This window comes from Salmo salar, chromosome ssa09, assembly GCF_905237065.1.
Source record: "Salmo salar chromosome ssa09, Ssal_v3.1, whole genome shotgun sequence".
NCBI classification, from domain to species: domain Eukaryota; kingdom Metazoa; phylum Chordata; class Actinopteri; order Salmoniformes; family Salmonidae; genus Salmo; species Salmo salar.
In genome coordinates, this window is record NC_059450.1 from 58,019,005 (window position 1) to 58,042,858 (window position 23,854).

Consider the following 23,854-nt stretch of genomic DNA (forward strand, 5'->3'; position numbering starts at 1 on the left):
GCACAGCTACCCGGGAGGCCCTCATTTTGCTCTTTTGTAGCTTTGGCAACTATGTGTGTGTTTTCTATCTCAGTTCACTCCTCTTCCTGTAGGCTTTACAGTTGCTCCCCACCCCTTGGCTGCAACCCTTCTAATTTAGTGTACCCTGCACGCACAACCCATGTGGAATTCCTGGTCTCTGGCAGTGTTCGGAACTACTGATCTGCGGTCAAGAACGGTAAGTTTATCTCAGTCCCTTGACTTTTTGGCACTGACATTTTCTCTCATAGTCCGAAAGCATTTGGTCGTCGCGGTGGTGGCACAGGCGAACTCATTTCTCCTAAGTGGAGATTTTCTCTTTCTCCCTGTCAATCTCCTCATCGGAATTCCATGCTGTCACTGTCACTTGGCCACTCAAGCTTAACATTGTTGTCATGAATCGCCCACCAGGTGTCCTTAAGAGAGTTCCACAATGAGCTTGACCCCTTGATTAGCTAATTTCCTGATGATGGCTCACCGCTCTTCATACTTGCCGACTTCAACCTCCCGACGCCTGCCTTCGATTCCTTTTTTTCCAACTCTATCTTTCCCCTCCTTGCCTCTTTTCACCTCACCCTTTCCCAGTCCCCTCCCACTCACAAGGCAGGCAATATGCTTGACCTCATCTTTACTAGAGGCTGTTTGCCTACTAATCTCACTGCAACCCCCCTTCAGGTCTCTGATCACTACTTTGTTTCCTTTTCTGTGTCGCTTTCCTCCAACCCTAGCCACTCAGCCCCTACCCAGATGGTATCCTATGCACCGTTGCAATCTTTGCTCTTTATCTCCCACTACTCTTTCCTCTTCTATCCTACCCTTCTCTCCCTAAATCCGTTTTCCCTCCTGTCTTCTGATTCTGCCTCTTCGACCCTACTCTCCTCCCTTTACATATCCTATGACTCGCGCTGTCCCCTTTCTTCCCGGCCGGCTCAGCCCTCCCCTCCTGCTCTGTGGCTGAGGGACTCATTGTGAGTTTACAGAACAGGGCATCTGGCAGTTGAGTGAAAATGGAGGGAAACTAAACTTCCGGAGAACCTATCATCCTTTCACTCCTTCCTCTCTACCTTATCTTCCTCTGTATCCACTGCTAAAGCCACTTTCTATCACTCTAACCCTAGGAAACTATTTTCCACCTTCTCCTCCCTCCTTAATCCTTCAACCCCCCCTCCTCCGTTTATGCGGATGACTTTATCTACGACTTTGAAAAGAAGGTTGACAACATCCTCATTCACTCAGCCTATTGAGTCCACTTGTCTCACTCACACGGAACTCCCCGACGCCTTGACTTCTCTCCAGATGAAATCTTACGACTAGTGACATCCGGCCACCCCGCTCGACCCCATTGCCTCCTCCCTTCTCCAGATCATCTCTGGAGACCTTGTCCCATTCCTCACTTCCCTCATTAACTCGTCCTTGACCACTGGCGTCCCCTCTGACTTCAAAATTATCCGATTCACTCCCCTCCTCAAGAAACCAACTCAATTCCTCTGACGTCAAAAACTACAGACCAGTAACCCTTCTTTCTTTTCTTTTCAAAACCCTTGAGCGTGTTGTCTCTGACCAACTCTCTTGCTATCTTTCTCAGAACGATTTTCTTGACCCTAACCAGTCAGGCTTCAAGACGGGTCACTCAACCGAGACTGCTCTTCTCTGTGTCACGGAGGCTATCCGCATGGCCAAAGCTGACTCTCTCTCCTCTGTTCTCATCCTCCTAGATGTATCCGTTGCCTTCAACACTGTGAACCATCAGATCCTCCTCTCCACCCTCTCATGGCTGCACACTTGGATTGCATCCTACCTGGCAGGCCGCTCCTACGAGATGACGTGGAGAGGATCTGTGTCTGCACCACGTACTCTCACTACTGGTGTCCCTGAGGGCTTGGTTCCAAGCCCTCTCCTCTCTAAGCCCTCTCCAAGTCACTCTGCTCCATTATATCCTCACATGATCTCTCCTATCATTGCTATACGGATGACACTCAACAACTTTTCTCCTTCCCCCGTTCTGACACCCAGGTGGCAACACACATCTCTACATGCCTGGCAGATATCTCAGCTTGCGTGTCAGTCCACCACCTCAAACTCAACCTCGACAAGATGGAGCTCCTCTTCCTCCTTGGGAAGGCTTGCCCACTCCAAGACCTCTCCATCACGGGTGACAACTCCATGGCATCCCCCTCCCATCCCCCTCGCAAGTTCATTCTCTTCAACATCCATAGCGTACGAACCTACCATACACAGGAAGCGGCGCAGGTCCTAATCCAGGCACTTGTAATCTCATATCTGGATTACTGCAATTTGCTGTTGGCTGGGCTCCCTGCTGGTGCCATCAAAACCCCGCAATTTATCCAGAACGCCACAGCCTGCCTGGTGTTCAACCTTCCCAAGTTCTCCCATGTCACTCCGCTCCTCCGCACACTCCACTAGCTTCCAGTCAAAGCACGCGAGACCATGGTACTTGCCTAAGGAGCAACAAGAGGAACTGCCTCTCCCTACCTTCAGGCTTTGCTCCAACTCTACACCCGAACCCGAGCACTCCGTTCTGACACCTCTGGTATCTTGGCCCTCCCACCCCTACCCCCCAAAAAATCATAATCCTGAACTAACACTTGCACTTGACTTTCCCCCCCTACTAGCTCTGACCTTACTGATCTCTACTTTATTGAGGAAAAATGTACCCCTATGACTGAGATATGTGGTTGTCCCACTTAGTTATCTTAACTTGAAACAGCGAATTCTGAGTGTGAATAAGGCGACAAAGATGTGCTTTTAATACAATACGTAGGCTAACACATACAAAGCAGAAATATGACTGTTTACAAATAATCTGCGGGACAACAAAAATATTTTCATCCCAAAATTGACTTTCTGACCGCCCGCTCCCAACCCGAGCATGAAATATTCCGAATGCGCTGCAATGATCTCTGTCTGGACCCGCATTCACTCGACTATGAGGCAACTGTTTTAGCGGATCAGTATGTCTGTGCCGCCAATCAGTCATAGCGGTTAAGAAAAAATACGAGTTGACATGACCACCATTGTCATCTATTTCTTGTTACGATTGATGTAGCTATGAATATTAACGATAATCCCCATAGCCTACATGGTTAATTTCTTCGTAAAAGCACATAGATGTGTATGAAACGGCAAGCAAAAACTGGTCAAGTGCCTTATTGCCTTTTGAATGTTGTGTAACATCAGTCAGTAGTCTAGTCAAGGAAGCATCATGCAGATTATATTGGTACACTCCAAAGACCAATACCATTGCCAAATAAATACCTTGAGTTGGTACCACCCAGCACATCTAGAAGGAAGTGTACGTATTTCATACCGAACCCCTCCTTTGAGATGACTCTTATTTTTAGAAAAAATCATCCGGGATCGTGCTGCCAGCATAATATCCCGCTGCCAAGAGAACGGTAATGGAAACTGCATAGTACAACAGACACACGAGAGAATGTTCCTACCTGTCCTCCGATATTTTTTATTTTTTTTACAGAACTGCAAGATAATTAATTTAAATATAAACTTTTAAAAAAGGGTGGGGCATATCAGTATAAACTATGTTAAACTGATCAATTAATGTTTGAATAACTAAAAAATTCCATACATCCTAATAGGATCTCTACCCTATTTTCCTTCATTGGAACCTTCTGGGTAGGCTGGAGCGGCTGGGCCAGTAAAATGCCATAAAATACTTGTCATTTTTCTAAAATTGGTGGCATTTTCATAAAAGCCAGTAGCCATTCCACCGAATGCTAAACTTTATACTAGGAGGATTATGACATATCAAGGGGGAAACAGATGAAAAAATAGTGAAAATATTTTACATCAGTGATAATATCAGGCTGTTTTATATAAGTGAACAAACTGTTATAGGCACACAGAAAAAAAAATTGTAGATTGTTTGTAGTAGAGGTGAATGCAAATCTACTATTGTAGTGCCCATGATCATTGTCATGAAATTGTTATATTACCAGTCTTGTTGAAACGTTTTTGAAAATGTCTGACTTGTAGCCAAACCATTTTGATTGATAGCCATCGCCTGTTGTGATTGAGTTTATAGCGTTATGATCATAGACCTAAACTATAATATAGCGTCTCATCCCAATTGCTGCTACTTCTTCAGATCAAGCATGATATAAATATTGGTCACGCGTATGTATGTTTGTCTGTTTCTGTTTTCATTTGGGAGGTAACTGTTACACAAAAGCCGTATTATTATCTCAAGCAGAGAGAAGAGGCATCGCATTATTCCACTTTTACCGCTCCCCTATGTGACTGGCTCCCCCGTGCTCATGTGAACCAATGGGACGACGAGAGGCGCAGTTTAAAAAGGAAGCCGCGAAGACGTTTCTGCTTATCCAAAACAAAACAAACGGGCAAGCCTAAAGATACCGGACAAGAGAACGGTAAGCCGTACTCCTATGACCACTAGCCAGCAAACGGTGAGTAATTGACACTCATTTTGCACATTATTAGCAATGTAAATATCTTGCTATCGCTTTTGAAGCGGGATACCTGTAACGTTACAGGCCTCCCTGGAGTAAAAAAGCTGCTAACTAGTCATGCCTTCCACCAACCAAACCGATGATGATCTGATCGAACTTTGGACGCTGTCCTCACTAACGTTACTCGGGTTGTCATAAACCTCAAGCGTATTTTGATTCCCTGATAGTTGATAATGACTAGCCTAGGTAGCAAATTGTCTTCTGTCTAATTAGCTAGCTAACACGATTTTACTAATTACCACTTGCCCAAACAGGAAATGGCTTCAATCATCTTCTCTGAGAGAAATGCAACCCTCCATACACCTGCCCTGAAGATGCGCCAGCGGTTGCAATCTGTTCCAGGTACTCTGCCTTACAATTGTCAATTATTTACCTTCGTTTACGTCTGCTTTGATATAACTCTGTATGCTTCATAACCAAGGCTACATTGGTTGTTTTAACCATGAGAACACATGCACTTCTGTTACCATCTGACAGTAAAATATAAACGATTGTCCCTGATTGTTATCAATAGTGTATACTTTGCTCAACCCCTTTACCCCTTTAAAATGTATGCTTACAGAAAACCTCTTGAAGACCCCCGTGACTGGAAAAAAGTTTCATGCTCCTTTACAGTCTGGTCGCAAGGCTTTGGGGGCAGTGAACAAGATCACATCAATGCCAGCTGTAAATGGACAAGAGAAGAACAAACTCCTTGAGGCACAGGTCATAAGTTCACAATTTGACAAATTGTTTTTGCCAGGTGATGTGTGCCTAGATCTGTATAAAATATATGCTCTTGACAACCCCTGTGACTGAAAATCATGATTTTCTCTCTTCAGGACACAAAAGTTAAAACCCTCCCTCAGACCAAAGTAGAAGAATACCCAGATATTGAGAAGTTTATCCCCTATGACCCACTTGGTAAATCAACTCTGGTGTTTTACCCTTTGCTATCCTGCCACCTTTCTGATAACCACCCACTAACTTTTAAAAATTCTTTGTGGTTCTAGAGTTTGAGAACTATATCAACCCAGAGGATGTGGTTTGCCTGAGTCATCTTGTGTTGCCTCGACTGGTAAGTCTCCCAGAAATGCCATGTCTGCCTGAAGAGGACTTTGACGTGCTTGGGACATACACAAGTTTTTCTCCTTTGAAGAACCTACCACGCTCAGGTTCGTTTTAGGATTTGGGGTTCAATTAAACTGTGGAATTGTCAGTTTGTCATTTCAGTGGCTTTCCTTTATTTTCCTCAGACAATTGTGCTATGGAATTGGATGCATTCCTTCAAACTATCAACAAGCTGACCATTGACCTGCCCCCAGAGATGGATGAATGCTGAGTCTATAGCTTTGTGGTTTCTTACCTACTGTTCTGTTTTATCAATAAAGCTTATTTTTGAAATCCTGAATAGTGTTACTGATTTTAATTTCATAAGTGTTGCATTGGCTGCTGCAAATCTGACACTTGCAAGATCATGCAGAAGTCTGACAATTATTTTGGTAATATTGCGTACCTATTCAAGGCATATCATTATGGCTGTGTGAGCAGCACTGTCAGGAATTCTTTACCTGGTCCAAGACTTGTCTGTGCTGTTGGTAACTATGGTCATTGTGACGCCCCAATGACCATGAGTTGGCAAGACTGCGGGAACAACTGGGGCCAGGCTAAGGGATTTCATGTAGACTACGCTATTAACAGGAGTTAACTATACCAAGTACATGATCTAGCATAAATCTATGTAAAGCTTGGACAAGATCTTCAGTTTCTTGACAATTGTCACATAGAATAGCCTTAATTTCTCAGAACAAGAATAGACTGACGTGTTTCAAAGGTCTTTGTTTCTGGCCATATTGAGCCTAATCAAACCCACAAATGCTGACGCTACAGACACTCTAAAGGCCAGTTTAATTGCTTTAATCAGTACAAGGTTTCAGCTGCGCCAACATAATTGCAGAAGGGTTTTCTAATGATCAATTAGCCTTTTAAAATGAAGCTTAGCTTACACAACCTGCCATTGGAACACAGGAGTGATGGTTGATAATAGGCCTCTGTACCGTCTAGATATTCCGTTCAAAATCAGCTGTTTCCAGCTACAATAGTAATTTCCTACACTGTCTTTCTGATCAATTAGGTATTTAAAAAAACATGCTTTTTCAAAAACAAGAATTTAAATGACCCCAAACTTTTGAATGGTAGTGTATATTGTGCCTATACATGGTACTTTCATATAAAGCAGTCAACAATACATTACCAAACACAAGCTATTTAATCCTAACCCTCGGCCCATCCCACCTATCACCATAGACCATCTTTTGGTTTCCATGTGCCATGTATTTTTCAATTGTGCTGTGATTTACAATTTTTGAACCTTTTCATATAGTATCCCCAGATTGTGAGCTAAAGATAAACCTTTCCTACGAGTATATTTATTGACCGACTATGGCTTTCCAAATCGCCCAACACTGCTATTTGTAACGTTCATTTCAAGTTGTGATTTTTTAAAATCATTCCTGAACCTGTGACCAAAAACAAGCTACATAGGGGCAATACCAGAATAAATGATCTATTGATTCTGTCTCTTCGCAGCAAAATCTACAGAGATTGTTGTATGCCCCATATATACAGTTGAAGTCGGAAGTTTACATACACCTTAGCCAAATACATTTAAACAAAGTTTTTCACAATTCCTGACACTTAATCCTAGTAAAAATTCCCTGTCTTAGGTCAGTTAGGATCACTTTATTTTAAGAATGAAATGTCAGAATAATAGAGAGAATTATTTATTTAAGCTTTTATTTCTTTCATCACATTCCCAGTGGGTCAGAAGTTTACATACACATATTTGGTAGCATTGCCTTTAAATTGTTTAACTTGGGTCAAACATTTTGGGTCGCTTTCCACAAGCTTCCCACAATAAGTTGGGTGAATTTTGGCCCATTCCTCCTTGACAGAGCTGATGTAACTGAGTCAGGTTTGTAGGCCTCCTTGCTCGCACACGCTTTTTCAGTTCTGCCCACAAATTTTATATGGGATTGAGGTCAGGGCTTTGTGATGGCCACTCCAATACCTGGACTTTGTCCTTAAGCCACTTTGCCACAATTTTGTAAGTATGCTTGGGGTCATTGTCCATTTGGAAGACCCATTTGCAACCAAGCTTTAACTTCCTGACTGATGTCTTGAGATGTTGCTTAAATATATATACATAATTTTCCATCCTCATGATGCCATCTATTTTGTGAAGTGCACCAGTCCCTCCTGCAGCAAAGTACCCCCACAACATGATGCTGCCACCCCTGTGCTTCATGGTTGGGATGGTGTTCTTTGGCTTGCAAGGCTCCCCCTTTTTCCTCCAAACATAACGATGGTCATTATGGCTGAACAGTTCTAATTTTGTTTCGTCAGACCAGAGGACATTTCTCCAAAAAGTACGATCTTTGTCCCCATGTACAGTTGCAAACTGTAGTCTGGCTTTTTTATGGCCATTTTGAAGCAGTGGCTTCTTCCTTGCTGAGCGGCCTTTCAGGTTATGTCGATATAGGAAACGTTTTACTGTGGATATAGATACTTTTGTACCGGTTTCCTCCAGCATCTTCACATGGTCCTTTGCTGTTGTTCTGGAATTAATTTGCACTTTTCGCACCAAAGTACGTTCATCTCTAGGAGACAGAACGCGTCTCCTTCCTGAGCGGTATGACGGCTGCGTGGTCCCATGGTGTTTATACTTGCGTACTATTGTTTGTACAGATGACACACAGTGGTGTGGGGGCTGTGCTTTGGCAAAGTGGGTGGGGTTATATCCTACCTGTTTGGCCCTGTCCGGGGGTTTCATCGGATGGGGGCCACAGTTTCTCCTGACCCCTCCTGTCTCAGCCTCCAGTATTTATGCTGCAGTAGTTTATGTGTCGGGGGGCTAGTGTCAGTCTGTCACATCTGGAGTATTTCTCTTGTCTTTTCCGGTGTCCTGTGTGAATTTAAATATGCTCTCTCTAATTCTTTCTTTCTCTCTCTCGGAGGACCTGAGCCCTAGGACCATGCCTCAGGACTACCTGGCTTGATGACTCCTTGCTGTCCCCAGTCCACCTGGCCATGCTGCTGCTCCAGTTCCAACTGTTCTGCCTGCGGCTATGGAACCCTGACCTGTTCACCGGACGTGCTACCTGTCCCAGACCTGCTGGAACCCTGACCTGTTCACTGGACGTGCTACCTGTCCCAGACCTGCTGGAACCCTGACCTGTTCACCGGACGTGCTACCTGTCCCAGACCTGCTGTTTTCAACTCTCTAGAGACAGCAGGAGCGGTAGAGATACTCTCAAAGATCGGCTATGAAAAAGCCAACTGACACTTACTCTTGTGTTACTGACTTGTTGCACCCTCGACAACTACTATGATTATTATTATTATTTGACCATGCTGGTCATTTATGAACATTTGAACATCTTGGCCATGTGCTGTTATAATCTCCACCCGGCACAGCCAGAAGAGGACTGGCCACCCCTCATAGCCTGGTTCCTCTCTAGGTTTCTTCCTAGGTTTTGTCCTTTTTCCTAGCCACCGTGGTTCTACACCTGCATTGCTTGCTGTTTGGGGTTTTAGGCTGGGTTTCTGTACAGCACTTTGAGATATCAGCTGATGTAAGAAGGGCTATATAAATAAATTTGATTTGATGAACGTGGTACCTTCAGGCATTTGGAAATTGCTCCCAAGGATGGACCAGACTTGTGGAGGTCTACAATAATTTTTCTGAGGTCTTGGCTGATTTCTTTTGATTTTCCCATGATGTCAAGCAAAGAGGCACTGCGTTTGAAGGTAGGCCTTGAAATACATCCACAGGTACACCTCCAATTGACTCAAATTATGTAAATTAGCCTATCAGAAACTTCTAAAGCCATGACATCATTTTCAGGAATTTTCTAAGCTGTTTAAAGGCACAGTCAATTTAGTGTATGTACACTTCTGACCCACTGGAATTGTGATACAGTGAATTATAAGTGAAATAATCTGTCTGTAAACAATTGTTGGAAAAATGACTTGTGTCATGCACAAAGTAGATGTCCTAACCGACTTGCCAAAACTATAGTTTGTTAACAAGAAATTTGTGGAGTGGTTTAAAAACGAGTTATGACTCCAACCTAAATGTATGTGAACTTCCGACTTCAACTGTAAGTCAAGCAACGTGTATAACAGTACCATCAGTAAGACGACAGCATACAACTCTGCGACACATTTCCAACCCTTACAAGGCGGATGCGCATTGGAGTTTGGATCTGAATCAACTAATAATGATAATGAACAAGAGAGTCCATTATCAAAAGTTAAAGGTCAGATGGCCACACAAAGGTATTTTTTTTAACGCAAAAGCAAGTGTCTTTAGTCACATTGATCATAGCTTGTAAAGACTTTCACGCATTTGCGCTTTTACGCACAGTATGCTAAGCCACTTAAGCAATAAGGCCCGAGGGGTGTGGTTTATGGCAAATATACATTACATTTACATTTAAGTCATTTAGCAGACGCTCTTATCCAGAGCGACTTACAAAATGGTGCATTCACCTTATGATATCCAGTGGAACAACCACTTTACAATAGTGCATCTAAATCTTTTAAAGGGGGGGGTTAGAAGGATTACTTTATCCTATCCTAGGTATTCCTTAAAGAGGTGGGGTTTCAGGTGTCTCCGGAAGGTGGTGATTGACTCCGCTGTCCTGGCGTCATGAGGGAGCTTGTTCCACCATTGGGGTGCCAGAGCAGCGAACAGTTTTGACAGGGCTGAGCGGGAACTGTGCTTCCTCAGAGGTAGGGGGGCCAGCAGGCCAGTGGTGGATGAACGCAGTGCCCTTGTTTGGGTGTAGGGCCTGATCAGAGCCTGAAGGTATGGAGGTGCCGTTCCCTTCACAGCTCCGTAGGCAATCACCATGGTCTTGTAGCGGATGCGAGCTTCAACTGGAAGCCAGTGGAGAGAGCGGAGGAGCGGGGTGACGTGAGAGAACTTGGGAAGGTTGAACACCAGACGGGCTGCGGCGTTCTGGATGAGTTGTAGGGGTTTAATGGCACAGGCAGGGAGCCCAGCCAACAGCGAGTTGCAGTAATCCAGACGGGAGATGACAAGTGCCTGGATTAGGACCTGCGCCGCTTCCTGTGTGAGGCAGGGTCGTACTCTGCGAATGTTGTAGAGCATGAACCTACAGGATCGGGTCACCGCCTTGATGTTAGTGGAGAACGACAGGGTGTTGTCCAGGATCACGCCAAGGTTCTTAGCACTCTGGGAGGAGGACACAAGGGAGTTGTCAACCGTGATGGCGAGATCATGGAACGGGCAGTCCTTCCCCGGGAGGAAGAGCAGCTCCGTCTTGCCGAGGTTCAGCTTGAGCTGGTGATCCGTCATCCACACTGATATGTCTGACAGACATGCAGAGATGCGATTCGCCGCCTGGTTATCAGAAGGGGGAAAGGAGAAGATTAATTGTGTGTCGTCTGCATAGCAATGATAGGAGAGACCATGTGAGGATATGACAGAGCCAAGTGACTTGGTGTATAGCGAGAATAGGAGAGGGCCTAGAACAGAGCCCTGGGGGACACCAGTGGTGAGAGCGCATGGTGCGGAGACAGATTCTCGCCACGCCACCTGGTAGGAGCGACCTGTCAGGTAGGACGCAATCCAAGCGTGGGCCGCGCCGGAGATGCCCAACTCGGAGAGGGTGGAGAGGAGGATCTGATGGTTCACAGTATCAAAGGCAGCAGATAGGTCTAGAAGGATGAGAGCAGAGGAGAGTTAGCTTTAGCAGTGCGGAGAGCCTCCGTGACACAGAGAAGAGCAGTCTCAGTTGAATGCCCAGTCTTGAAACCTGACTGATTAGGATCAAGAAGGTCATTCTGAGAGAGATAGCAGGAGAGCTGGCCAAGGACGGCACGTTCAAGAGTTTTGGAGAGAAAAGAAAGAAGGGATACTGGTCTGTAGTTGTTGACATCGGAGGGATCGAGTGTAGGTTTTTTCAGAAGGGGTGCAACTCTCGCTCTCTTGAAGACGGAAGGGACGTAGCCAGCGGTCAAGGATGAGTTGATGAGCGAGGTGAGGAAGGGGAGAAGGTCTCCGGAAATGGTCTGGAGAAGAGAGGAGGGGATAGGGTCAAGTGGGCAGGTTGTTGGGCGGCCGGCCGTCACAAGACGCGAGATTTCATCTGGAGAGAGAGGGGAGAAAGAGGTCAAAGCACAGGGTTGGGCAGTGTGAGCAGGACCAGCGGTGTCGTTTGACTTAGCAAACGAGGATCGGATATCGTCAACCTTCTTTTCAAAATGGTTGACGAAGTCATCCGCAGAGAGGGAGGAGGGGGGGAGGGGGAGGAGGATTCAGGAGGGAGGAGAAGGTAGCAAAGAGCTTCCTAGGGTTAGAGGCAGATGCTTGGAATTTAGAGTGGTAGAAAGTGGCTTTAGCAGCAGAGACAGAAGAGGAGAATGTAGAGAGGAGTGAGTGAAAGGATGCCAGGTCCGCAGGGAGGCGAGTTTTCCTCCATTTCCGCTCGGCTGCCCGGAGCCTTGTTCTGTGAGCTCGTAGTGAGTCGTCGAGCCACGGAGCAGGAGGGGAGGACCGAGCCGGCCTGGAGGATAGGGGACAGAGAAAATCAAAGGATGCAGAAAGGGAGGAGAGGAGGGTTGAGGAGGCAGAATCAGGAGATAGGTTGGAGAAGGTTTGAGCAGAGGGAAGAGATGATAGGATGATCATATACCATGGCTACAAAGGACGCAACACTGAGTACTAGGACCCAGCCCTTAGCCGTGGTATATTGGCCATATATCACAAACCCCCAATGTGCATTATTATAAACTGGATACCAATGTAATTAGACCAGTAAAACTAAATGTTCTGTCATGAAATACATCCACAGGTACACCAATTGACTCAAATTATGTAAATTAGCCTATCAGAAACTTTTAAAGCCATGACATCATTTTCGGGAATTTTCCAAGCTGTTTAAAGGCACAGTCTGATAAACCACAGCCTTCAGCTTTCAGGGCTCGAACCACCCAGTTTATAATTGGTGAATAACCAATCTGATTATAGGCAGCACAGCAGTGGAACTGTTTCTTGCACACAAAAAAACGTGTTGTTTTAGACTTGATTGTATTTAAAAATGTTATTTCATTAAATTAAACTTTTATTGAAGGCATGCACAAGTGTGCTCTTTGATCAACAGGGTTTCTTCACCAGAAATGAGTTATGCTGATTTTGTATAAGCTTTCGTGAAACCCTAATTTTGACACCTTCTGCAGGTCGTGTAAGCAAGTGCTACAAAACTATAGAGATGTTAGATAAAGGCCCGAGGCTGTGTGATATATGTCCAATGTATTATGGCTAAGGGCTGTTGTAAATCAGGACACAGGGGAGTGCCTGGATACAGCCCTTAGCCATAGTATATTGTCTATACACTGTATACCATAAAATCCAGAGCTCTATTACTATTATAAACTGGTTACCAATGTAATTAGACCAGTAGTCATAAAAAATATATATATTTTAAAGTCTGATATACCACAGCTTTCAGGGCTTGAACTAACCGGTTTATCATTTTAAAACACACAAACCGTCATGAAAAAGTCACACCTTTTCCCCCAGGAGGCTGAAAAGATTTGGCATGGGCCCTCAAAGTTCTACAGCTGCACCATTGAGAGCATCTTGACTATCACCGCTTGGTATGGCAACAACTTCTACTCAAGCCATAAGACCGCTATAGTTAACCAATTAGCTACCAGAACCATCTGCACCAACTCTTGACAAAGCACATATGAGCAGTACCTGCAGCGTCTATTCTGTCGCCTGATCACTCTACACCTACTTAAAATGTACATAGCTACCTTACATTCCTGCAAATCGACTCAGTACCATGAGTATATAGCAAAGTTGCCCTTACTCATTGTGTATTTATTCATTGTGTCATTTCTCTGCATTGTTGGGAAGGGCCCATAAATATTTCACCATTAGTCTACACCAGTTTACAGATCATGCAACAAATTACATTTGATAATGCATTTTTTATTTTATTTTTTTAAAACGTTTTTAGGGTGTTGTGGTTATTTGATAGGATTATATAAAAACAGAACACTAATCTTCACTTCTATTACACTTTGGGTCCTTTGGATTGAACATTTAACACGTCGGCCCATTCCTAATTGGACTTTACATTGGGCTTCCAATATTGTTTCCGGGAAGTCTGAGTCACTGATCAATGCATCATGTGTCTCACCAGTGCAGAAAAAGTATTTCACCATTTCCTCTCCCTCTGGTGGAGCTTAGTAAGCGGACCATTCAACCCTTTCACAAGGTCATACATCTTTTACTAGCTTACATTTTGGTTTATGCCAAGTAAAAATTCTAAAGTAAATCTGAATCCTCAACAAATTACAGTAATTTAGTCAAATCCCAGTGACCCTTACTTGAGTGGGATGCCTGCCTGTAATCAAATGTAGAGCGTTGTGCTAATGTCAACCCTGTCATAAAGTAGGTAACACCAGTATGATACATGGCTGGCAAACATTGGGGATAAGAGACACTTACTTGCACTGGAAGCATTTAAAAAGCGTTTGAGTAAAGGACGTATTGCATTTAGACAAACAACCACATCTCGCTTCGAAAATCTTTTATTGTTAAACACACGCATAACCAGAGTATTTGTACAAAAAGACTGCTGTTCAAGATAGCGTGGCTTCCTCTCCAGGTTCTAGCAGGTGGTGGCCTTTGCAGGTAAAGATGCTGTGGATGCTGGAGATCTGAAGACCTGTATATTTACAAGCCCAGCTTGGTCCTCCTCCAGTGTCTCCTCTTGGAGTTGTACCTAGAACACAGTGAAACCAGGAATAACTCAGAATGATAATACAACACAAGCAATCTCCATGGTGGCATTAGTTTGAAATCCATTCAAGGGCCATAGTAGACCGTTTGTATTTAGGCTTGTTAAGTTGTAAACACCATATTGTTTCTTTACAATTTATCTGAGCAGATGCATAAATCCAATTAAAGGTCGTTTCACAAGACCAGATGATACTGACAAACTGCATTTGACTGGTAAAGCATATCAACCAAATGCTGTTTATTCCATATGCTCAAAAGCAAGGAAATGAGGCACAGCAGAAATAAGCCCCAACATGGCAAAAAGACATTCAAACATACTATTTGATAGGAACATCATTACCTCAGTCAGTGCGCTAGATTAACTTTTACCACTGGCGACACTGTTGCTACCAACCTTCAGTTGATGGCACCAGCACGTGATTTGGGCACACCAATTTTGGGGAAATGATGACTTGACCAGTGTCCCATAATGTACCTGCATTCCATGGAACCTGGCTAATAATGACTAGACAGCTTTTTAAAGTAACATGCCTTTGCAGGGCTTGACATTAAAAGGTACATTTGCCAGTGGCAACATTGGGCCAGTACCAACTGAAAGCTACTGGCGCCAAATGAAAAGAATACTGGCCTGGGAAAGCGGCTGATTATAAAGGGAATTTAAAATTATTGCGGGAAAAGCAAGTAACGTATAACAACCTACCCTCCATACACATTCTAACAATCTCATAAAGGGCATTATTGTTAGCGATTTTGAACAGTCAATCTACAGTTGTAAGGCCCTATTAAACTTTTTTTAATTCAGGTTTTATATTGGTCAATTCTGTGGAGGTTCCTTTCAAAAGTTGCAAAACTACAAAAATGTGATGCTCAAAGTCCACAACGCTTAAACCACAGAAGACCACTTTTGAGGTCTTATCAATATATTAAAGGAGAATGTAGATGCCCTCTCCAACTACCTACCTCATGCCCATATTGCATTTTTTATTTTATTTACTTTTTTGCACATCCATCACTCCAGTGTTAATTTCTTAAATTGTAATTACTTCGCTACTATGGCCTATTTATTGCCTTAACTCCTTACTCCATTTGCGCACACTGTATACAGATTTTCTATTGTGTTATTGACTGTATGTTTGTTTATCCCATGTGTAACTGTCGTTGTCGTCGCACTGTTTTGCTTTATCTTGGCCAGGTCGCAGTTGTAAATGAGAACTTGTTCTCAACTGGCCTACCTGGTTAAATAAAAAGGTGAAATTAAAAACAAATTGTGAGCCTAGCAAGAGACCGTTGTGTTTGCCCAGTAGTGTTTTTGTACTGTACAATGTCAGCTACATGTGCTGGCAGAGTTAGCTAAACAATTGTCCAGCGATTGAAACAAATCATGATATCATTCTGACAGGTAGGCTTACTTTGCAGTCAACATTTAAATGTGTTCGTTTTTTTTTGGGAGGGGGGCTTCAGAAATGTATTCCAACAGCGCATGACTGAATTGCACTTTACAAATATTCAACCAAGACTCCGAACCAAACATTGAATACCTGGCCTGAACACATTGTTGCATACCCACTGTTTGAATAAATACACTGCTCAAAAAAATAAAGGGAACACTTAAACACAATGTAACTCCAAGTCAATCACACTTCTGTGAAATCAAACTGTCCACTTAGGAAGCAACACTGATTGACAATAAATTTCACATGCTGTTGTGCAAATGGAATAGACAACAGGTGGAAATTATAGGCAATTAGCAAGACACCCCCAATGAAGGAGTGGTTCTGCAGGTGGTGACCACAGACCACTTCTCAGTTCCTATGCTTCCTGGCTGATGTTTTGGTCACTTTTGAATGCTGGCGGTGCTTTCACTCTAGTGGTAGCATGAGACGGAGTCTACAACCCACACAAGTGGCTCAGGTAGTGCAGCTCATCCAGGATGGCACATCAATGCGAGCTGTGGCAAGAAGGTTTGCTGTGTGTCAGCGTAGTGTCCAGAGCATGGAGGCGCTACCAGGAGACAGGCCAGTACATCAGGAGACGTGGAGGAGGCCATAGGGCAACAACCCAGCAGCAGGACCGCTACCTCCGCCTTTGTGCAAGGAGGAGCACTGCCAGAGCCCTGCAAAATGACCTCCAGCAGGCCACAAATGTGCATGTGTCTGCTCAAACGGTCAGAAACAGACTCCATGAGGGTGGTATGAGGGCCCGATGTCCACAGGTGGGGGTTGTGCTTACAGCCCAACACCGTGCAGGACGTTTGGCATTTTCCAGAGAACACCAAGATTGGCAAATTCGCCACTGGCGCGCTGTGCTCTTCACAGATGAAAGCAGGTTCACACTGAGCACGTGACAGACGTGACAGAGTCTGGAGACGCCGTGGAGAACGTTCTGCTGCCTGCAACATCCTTCAGCATGACCGGTTTGGCGGTGGGTCAGTCATGGTGTGGGGTGGCATTTCTTTGGGGGACCGCACAGCCCTCCATGTGCTTGCCAGAGGTAGCCTGACTGCCATTAGGTACCGAGATGAGATCCTCAGACCCCTTGTGAGACCATATGCTGGTGCGGTTGGCCCTGGGTTCCTCCTAATGCAAGACAATGCTCGACCTCATGTGGCTGGAGTGTGTCAGCAGTTCCTGCAAGAGGAAGGCATTGATGCTATGGACTGGCCCGCCCGTTCCCCAGACCTGAATCCAATTGAGCACATCTGGAATACCATGTCTCGCTCCATCCACCAACGCCACGTTGCACCACAGACTGTCCAGGAGTTGGTGGATGCTTTAGTCCAGGTCTGGGAGGAGATCCCTCAGGAGACCATCCGCCACCTCATCAGGAGCATGCCCAGGCGTTGTAGGGAGGTCATACAGGCACGTGGAGGCCACACACACACACACACACAACTGAGCCTCATTTTGACTTGTTTTAAGGACATTACAAAGTTGGATCAGCCTGTAGTGTGGTTTTCCACTTTCATTTTGAGTGCGACTCCAAATCCAGACCTCGATGGGTTGATAAATTGAATTTCCATTGATTATTTGTGTGTGATTTTGTTATCAGCACATTCAACTATGTAAAGAAAAGTATTTAATAAGATTTCATTCATTCAGATCTAGGATGTGTTATTTTAGTGTTCCCTTTATTTTTTTGAGCAGTGTATATAATTTTTTTTTTGCTAATTATTAAAAAAAATTGGTGTCAAACTGTAACTCAAGTCAAACGGTCAGAGCTTTGAGCCCTGTCAGGCAACTATGATACTGTAGTCTTAATTGCACTGTCAATACTAAAGAGAATCCCCATCACAGGTGATGTGACCAGGTGTGAACTCTAAAGCAGAATGTTACTCTCAGCAGGATTAATGACAGCACACCCACTGATTGGAGTACTGTAATTGCAGACCTGCTTTAGACGGTCAAAGCATCCATTCAGCACTAGTTAACAGACCATTTTATAAGTTGTACGGGATAGCGGGATGCTAGGAATGTAGCTACACACATACCTGATCTTGTTGCCAGTCTTCATTCTGATCCACTGTGGGATGGGCCTGTTCTGCTTCTGTTTCTTAGCGAGAAAGCGCTTGATCCGGAAAGTCTTGTGGGACGACTGAAATTAAGAGGATGGGGCTGTGTTAGTTAACTAGGGTAGCATACATCACACGCAAACCTACATTTCCTTCATGGCATGCCACACTTACGTTAGGTAAACCTGCCAACTAACTCGTTGCACTTCAGTTACAGCTAGATTACTATAGGCAGAAAAGGTTTGTTGACGGCAGGAAGTATACTTCTAGAAGTCAAGTAAATTTTACCGACAACCCGGCCACACGCTACTAAAACGTTACTTTTTAGGAATTCAATACTGGTATTGAAGACAATAAAGGCTTTCGGTGTTGCCCTTAAAAACGCTTTATGCAAATGCAATGAACAATAATGCATTTCACTCATGTAGAGAAGGATGTTATAAGATTTTACCTTACCATTTTGTCCGCAGTCCTTACACCACAATGGCGGAGGCTGAAGAGAAAGAAGGAGGGGAAGCGTTGGTGATGTAGGCAATCCCAACCAATCAAAGTGTAGCAAAGTCTTGCGCTCCGCGCACACAGCGTCATCAACTGGACCACTCCCGCATTGCATCAACATGACGCTTCTGTACCACTTGTAAAAAGTATTAGTGATTGGTTCTTTCAAATTACATTTATAGTAGTTTGTCATAAAAACATTTTTTTTTTTTTTAAACTATCTGGAGTGTTGAATAAATACCATACAAAACTTCGAACAATATTTTCTTTATTGCGCTCATTTGTAACTCTTGTTTAGCAAGGCTCATGAAACAGGAAACAAATTAAGGTATATATGCTTATTCCAATTAGAATGTTGTTACCATACTGTAGCATTGTTTATGTATGAAGATGTATACGAGTACAACAGAGAAGGCCACAACTTAATAGTCACCCATTAGGGGGTTGCGTGCAGTCTCAAGTCAAGGCATAGCTCACAGTTCTATATTTATAAATGAAATGGCTTTTTAATTCCCCTGAATTGTTGAACGGGTGAAATAACAGCTTAATATATATATATTTTTTTTTACCTGTACAGAGTATTGAGGACTTGTTGGGGAAATAGAAAACAAACTTCTAAATGTACAGAGTATAAACCTAAAATATGCCTAGTTTTTGAATGAAGCAACAGGATATAGTTAAACCAGTAGACTCCTACACTGTTTCTAAATGAAATAACATATTGTATGCGATTTCTTTTTAACGTATGAACAACTAATGAGGGTGAAAGCCTATTTAATATAAGAACTGTGCTTCGCAACTGTGTACCAATACTGTAAGCTCACTTTAAATTCATGTGGTCCAAATTCTTATTTTCAATGACGGCCTAGGAACAGGGGCTGAACGACAGATTTTTACCTTGTCAGCGCGGGGATTCGATCTTGGAACCTTTCGGTTACAAGTCCAATGCTCTAACCACTAGGCTACCTGCTGCCCCATAGCCAAACTCCTGCAAACATTAAAGCGCCAACTTTCCCTTGCTTTTCTCCATAAACAAAACTAAAAGAGGGGCACCTTCAGGCACTGAGGGGGGACACCATGGTCACATCCCTTCCTCTGGTTGGGAGTGGGAAGACGTGATGTGGCTCTGCAGGAGAAGCACTACTGCAGCAGCCTCTCTGGCACCAGTTTGCTTGGCTCAGAGCAGATTCCTCTCAATCGTTTCAACATTCTTTATTTGTGGTCATTTTGTTTTATCCTTCAACTCCCTTCTCTTGGTCTCGATCCAACTTTCGCTCCCCAGGATGAGATTCTCCTCCTCGGTTCCTGGCACCTGGCTGGTATAGCTGAATGGTAGGCCGATCCTAATGTACAAGGGAACGAAATGGCTGTGGTTAAGAGACAATTTTTTTTTTTAAATACAACAAACTATTGAGGAATGTGATCAGATCAACATAAGAAATCAGGAAATCAGGAGAAAAGGGAACAAATGTAATAGAATATCCCAATTAACCCAAGGAATTGATTGATCAGGAAAAATGCATATTTGACTATATACCAAGAAAGACTGAAGTTATTACCTTGTTTCTTAAACAATCTCTTTTAGCTTTCTCCTCCCTCAGGGTTTCTTCTGACTTTTTAGGCTTATCAGTATGGCTTGCGGAGTCCCCGGCATTCTCGCCCCTTCTCTTTTCCCAGACACGATCTCCTTTCTTCTTTTTCCCTTCTTCCTCTCGCTTTCTGTAGGAGTTCTCTCCATCGTGCCTTTCCCTCCTCCTTCGTCGATCCTCGTCTTGTCGTCTGATGCGCTCCTTCTCTTTCTGCCGCCGCTCCCTCTCCTTGTCTTGTTCATGGTTTCTGTCCCTTTCTACGTCACGCTCTCTGAAGTCTTTGTGTCCATCTTCATCAGCTCTGAAAGACAAGAACATTTACATGAATACAATGTAAGCCTTTATGTTAAAGACCTGTAACATCTAAGAGATGAATGGTGATAACCCCTCACTTCCGCGATACCCTATCCTCCCTGGTTTCGAAGTTTTGGCGTTTTGTCATATCAGGACACCCTGGAGCTCTGTCGTCTTTCATCTTGTCCTTCTCAGGTTTCTTTAACTTCTCTTTAGGCTTCTCCACATCATCTCCTCTGTCTGGTTTTCTCAAGAGCTGAACGGAGACAGAAACCGCATAAACATGAAAAGAGCAGTCTGTTATTCTTCGGGATCACCTGTATCATACAGTCCAGTAGTTTGACAGGATTTCTTCTCCTTTCCATACCTTGATTTTTGGCACCTCCTTCGCTTGGTCTTTATCCTTCTCGGAAGGTTTGTCTCCTTTCTTGAACTTCTCTGCTTCTTTGCGCTTTCTCCTGTCCTCCTCCCTCCACCTGCGACGTTCCTCGTCCCTCAGGCGTTTACGGTCGAGTTCTCGTCTCCTCCTTTCCTCTCTCTTTTCCTCACGGATTCTCTGACCATCAGCAGACAAAAGCCACATGAATAGTCTATCCAGCCTCATATTATGCAAGAACACAGCTAAAATATATAATTATTTCCTACAGGCTACACATACCTGTTTGTTCTTTAAGAAGTCCAAGAGGGGAGTCATTTTCTTAGCTGGGGGGGAATCATGACTCATCCATTACTGAAATATCCCTTTCACATGGAATACTACTTGATTTCACATTGACACGCATCTAGAGTGTTTCAACTTGCTTTGATGTCAACAAAATGTAACCAGAAAATATGTTTACATACCTACTAGTTCCTTTGTTTTCGCCTCTATTTCCTCCAGTAGAGTCTCAGGGGTGGATGTAAACTTTTCATCGTCGCCATTATAAATCTCCAGGAATTTCTTGTAGTCAGCATCTAAAAGAACAAAGTGTCTCAGTGGGACGTTCGAGCTAGAGGATCTAAATGGTGTGCAATTGCAACCAACCATAAAACGTCTCATGTAACATTTTCACCTTCATCTATTGTTCCACTTTTAGCATCCTTTTTCTTACTCCTTCTTTTGGCAATCTTTTGAAAAGGAGCAAATTCAACAATGGCTGGATACTCCTGCCCTGTTAAACAAAATAAGCCACATCATTAACACACAAGGCAATCAGAAGCTGTTGCAATAGCCTAGGCTAATATTGCGTGGTCGTTATTAGTTCTAAGCCATTAGTGCTTTGAGGTCGGTTCAATTATTTGAAAGAATCACGGTTTTCCATTTTGATAAAAAACATTAAGACATTAAATGCATTATGAAATTAAATTATTTTAAATCTTTCAAATTGAAGTTCCAAAGACAAAAACAATGAATATTAAATTGTCAAAACATTGAAAATATTCCATTGTCTGTCAGGTCCACATTGTGTAGACATCAATAGAAAAATAGGAAATGATAAAATATTTAGGTTGTGTATATTATTTAGTTTATGACTATTATTTTTAATTCCTTAAAGTCATCATCTCATCTCTGCTCAAGCAGACCCGACCATCTAATCTCTGCCTGTGCTCTCTATACTGTACTGTCTTTTGTCATCCTATTTAGCTAGCCTGTAAGTATGCTGCATAGCTGTCTGACGAAATAATTTTACAAGTGCTTTAAAGTAGATTAGACGTGCTTTCACAAACTGTCCATCTCCCTCGTCGTTGTGTACAGTTCTCTCTCATGCGGTCTGTGTTTATCTAACCTAAGTAGCAGGTGCAAGGATATCTGTCACTGTCTGAACCGGAAAAAACAGGCGCAATGGATTATGGTCATTGTATGAAATTACGGCATTTCTGCGCTGAGCTAGGTTGAATATTTGCTTGATGAAAACTACAACTCCCTTCCGCCTAGTGTCCCAAATAGTTTGACAATCTCATGAATTATTTGACTTCTCGAGAAACGCTACGTTGGGCTCACAAAAAAACAAAACGGAATTAAAGTAATTTAACAGACGTCAGTCAATTAGTCGTTTAATAACCAGGGGGAAAAAAATGCAATGTTGGTTTAATCGCTCAACACTTATTAGATGTCAATAGCTTAATTACATGAAATGTATCACACCTCCATTATCAACGAACACATATCCATCAAACCGGTCTCTGAAAAGTACAATATCTTCCTGAATCTTGAAGTTGATGTATGCTCTGGCGAAGACATGGGGGTACATGCTGTATAGAAGAAAAACTAAGTAAGTAACCAGGGTACCAAATATGTGATTCTGACTGACAATCGTTCATCAGACTATAACGCACCTGCTGTCATTGGAGAAAAATTCTAAGTAGTCCACTTCTGGAAGTGGCTGCAATTGCACCTCCAGTTCCTCCTTGGTTATGCTTGGAGGCAGACGTCGGATAATGATCTGTGGCACTCAAATGTTAATTTATCAAAATAATATCCAAACCAGATAGTTAAAATAGCAGATTCGGCCTCTAAGCGTTGGTTAACGGTAACTAGCTAGTTTAGCTGGCTGTTAACGTTACTCTTCAATAGGCAACATTCAAAAGATAACTAGCCAACTAAGTTCAATTACAGGCTAATTACACCTGATCTACTAGCTAGCCAGCAATACAGGAGTAGCTTGCCAGATTAAATCCGTGTAGCTAGCCATTTTGGTTTCGCTAACAAAATAGAATAGATGGCGTAACGTTACCTTCGTCATTAATTCTTTCTTCTCCTGCTTTGGCTTCTCCGTTTTTTCAATGTTTTCGCATTTTATCTCCATCCTTTTCTCCCTCTGACGAGTATTTTCCTTATCGTCTTTCATATTTATGCCATAAACGAAGCAATCTGCAGACCTGTATAAACTTTTTTAATTGCTTGATTGCTAACTTGCTGCTAGCTAGTTCCTTCTATTCGTCAACAACAAAAACTGCTTGTTGATTGGCTGCTAGGAGACTCTGGGAGAGACGTTCTGCGACACTTGAAAGTGTGTTGCGTCAGTGATGGTGCGGGGTGGTGTCCACTAGTTACCACAGCCACAAAATCTGGCTAATTGGCTATATCGTAAAAATGTATGAAAAACTAAAATTAGCTTATTTGTCTTAACCTTATGCCTAACCTTAAATGATCAGTGTGGTTAGGGTTAGGTTTAAAATCAAAATTTAAGAAGAGGGGGTCGATAGGCAACAATGTGGTTTACTTTGGCCACAAATATTTACATATAATGTAAGACAGTGGATGCAAAGTACCAAGTAAATAACAGCAGTGTAGGTGTAAGTACACTGAACAATAATATGAACGCAACATGCAACAATTTCATATAACGAAAGTCAGTCAATTGAAATAAATAAATTAAGCCCTACTCTATGGATTTCACATGACTGGGAATACAGATATGCATATGTTGGTCACAAATACCTTAAAAAAAAGGGATGTGGATCAGAAAACCAGTCAGTATATGGTGTGACCACCATTTGCCTCATGCAACTTGACGCATCTCCTTCACATAGAGTTGATCAGACTGTTGGTTGAGGCCTGTAGCATGTTGTCCCACTCCTCTTCAATGGCTGTGCAAAGTTGCTGGATATTAACAGGAACAAACTGTGGTACATG

The 23,854-nt window shown here is 43.2% G+C and overlaps 3 protein-coding genes and 1 non-coding gene across 4 annotated transcripts; 1 reads left to right on the forward strand and 3 right to left on the reverse strand.

Annotated features, from left to right (window-relative positions):
- Nucleotides 1-4,385: 4,385 nt before the first annotated feature.
- Nucleotides 4,386-5,914, forward strand: pttg1 (PTTG1 regulator of sister chromatid separation, securin; the record flags this gene model as incomplete). The annotated part of the gene is given in 6 exon segments (NM_001165263.1): nucleotides 4,386-4,427; nucleotides 4,781-4,868; nucleotides 5,089-5,231; nucleotides 5,348-5,429; nucleotides 5,519-5,680; nucleotides 5,762-5,914. Coding segments are annotated over 5 exon segments (558 nt in total). The 3' UTR covers nucleotides 5,848-5,914.
- An 8,208-nt stretch (nucleotides 5,915-14,122) lies between these two features.
- On the reverse strand, nucleotides 14,123-18,536 carry LOC106611516 (60S ribosomal protein L39). The gene is made up of 3 exons (XM_014211798.2): nucleotides 18,314-18,536; nucleotides 17,837-17,940; nucleotides 14,123-14,332 (listed from the first exon to the last, which is right to left on the reverse strand). The coding sequence occupies exons 1-3, from the start codon at nucleotides 18,443-18,445 to the stop codon at nucleotides 14,284-14,286; spliced, it is 285 nt and encodes a 94-aa protein (XP_014067273.1). The 5' UTR covers nucleotides 18,446-18,536; the 3' UTR covers nucleotides 14,123-14,283.
- On the reverse strand, nucleotides 17,610-17,743 carry LOC123724170 (small nucleolar RNA SNORA69). The gene has a single exon (XR_006756850.1). It is a non-coding gene; the product is annotated as a small nucleolar RNA SNORA69 (small nucleolar RNA).
- A 70-nt stretch (nucleotides 18,537-18,606) lies between the features above and the next one.
- Nucleotides 18,607-23,204, reverse strand: LOC106611515 (regulator of nonsense transcripts 3B). The gene is made up of 10 exons (XM_014211797.2): nucleotides 22,953-23,204; nucleotides 22,555-22,661; nucleotides 22,364-22,470; nucleotides 21,291-21,389; nucleotides 21,082-21,192; nucleotides 20,897-20,940; nucleotides 20,606-20,794; nucleotides 20,337-20,494; nucleotides 19,915-20,245; nucleotides 18,607-19,698 (listed from the first exon to the last, which is right to left on the reverse strand). Exons 1-10 carry the CDS (start codon nucleotides 23,064-23,066, stop codon nucleotides 19,588-19,590), a joined length of 1,371 nt encoding a protein of 456 aa, XP_014067272.1. The 5' UTR covers nucleotides 23,067-23,204; the 3' UTR covers nucleotides 18,607-19,587.
- Between the last annotated feature and the right edge of the window lie 650 nt (nucleotides 23,205-23,854).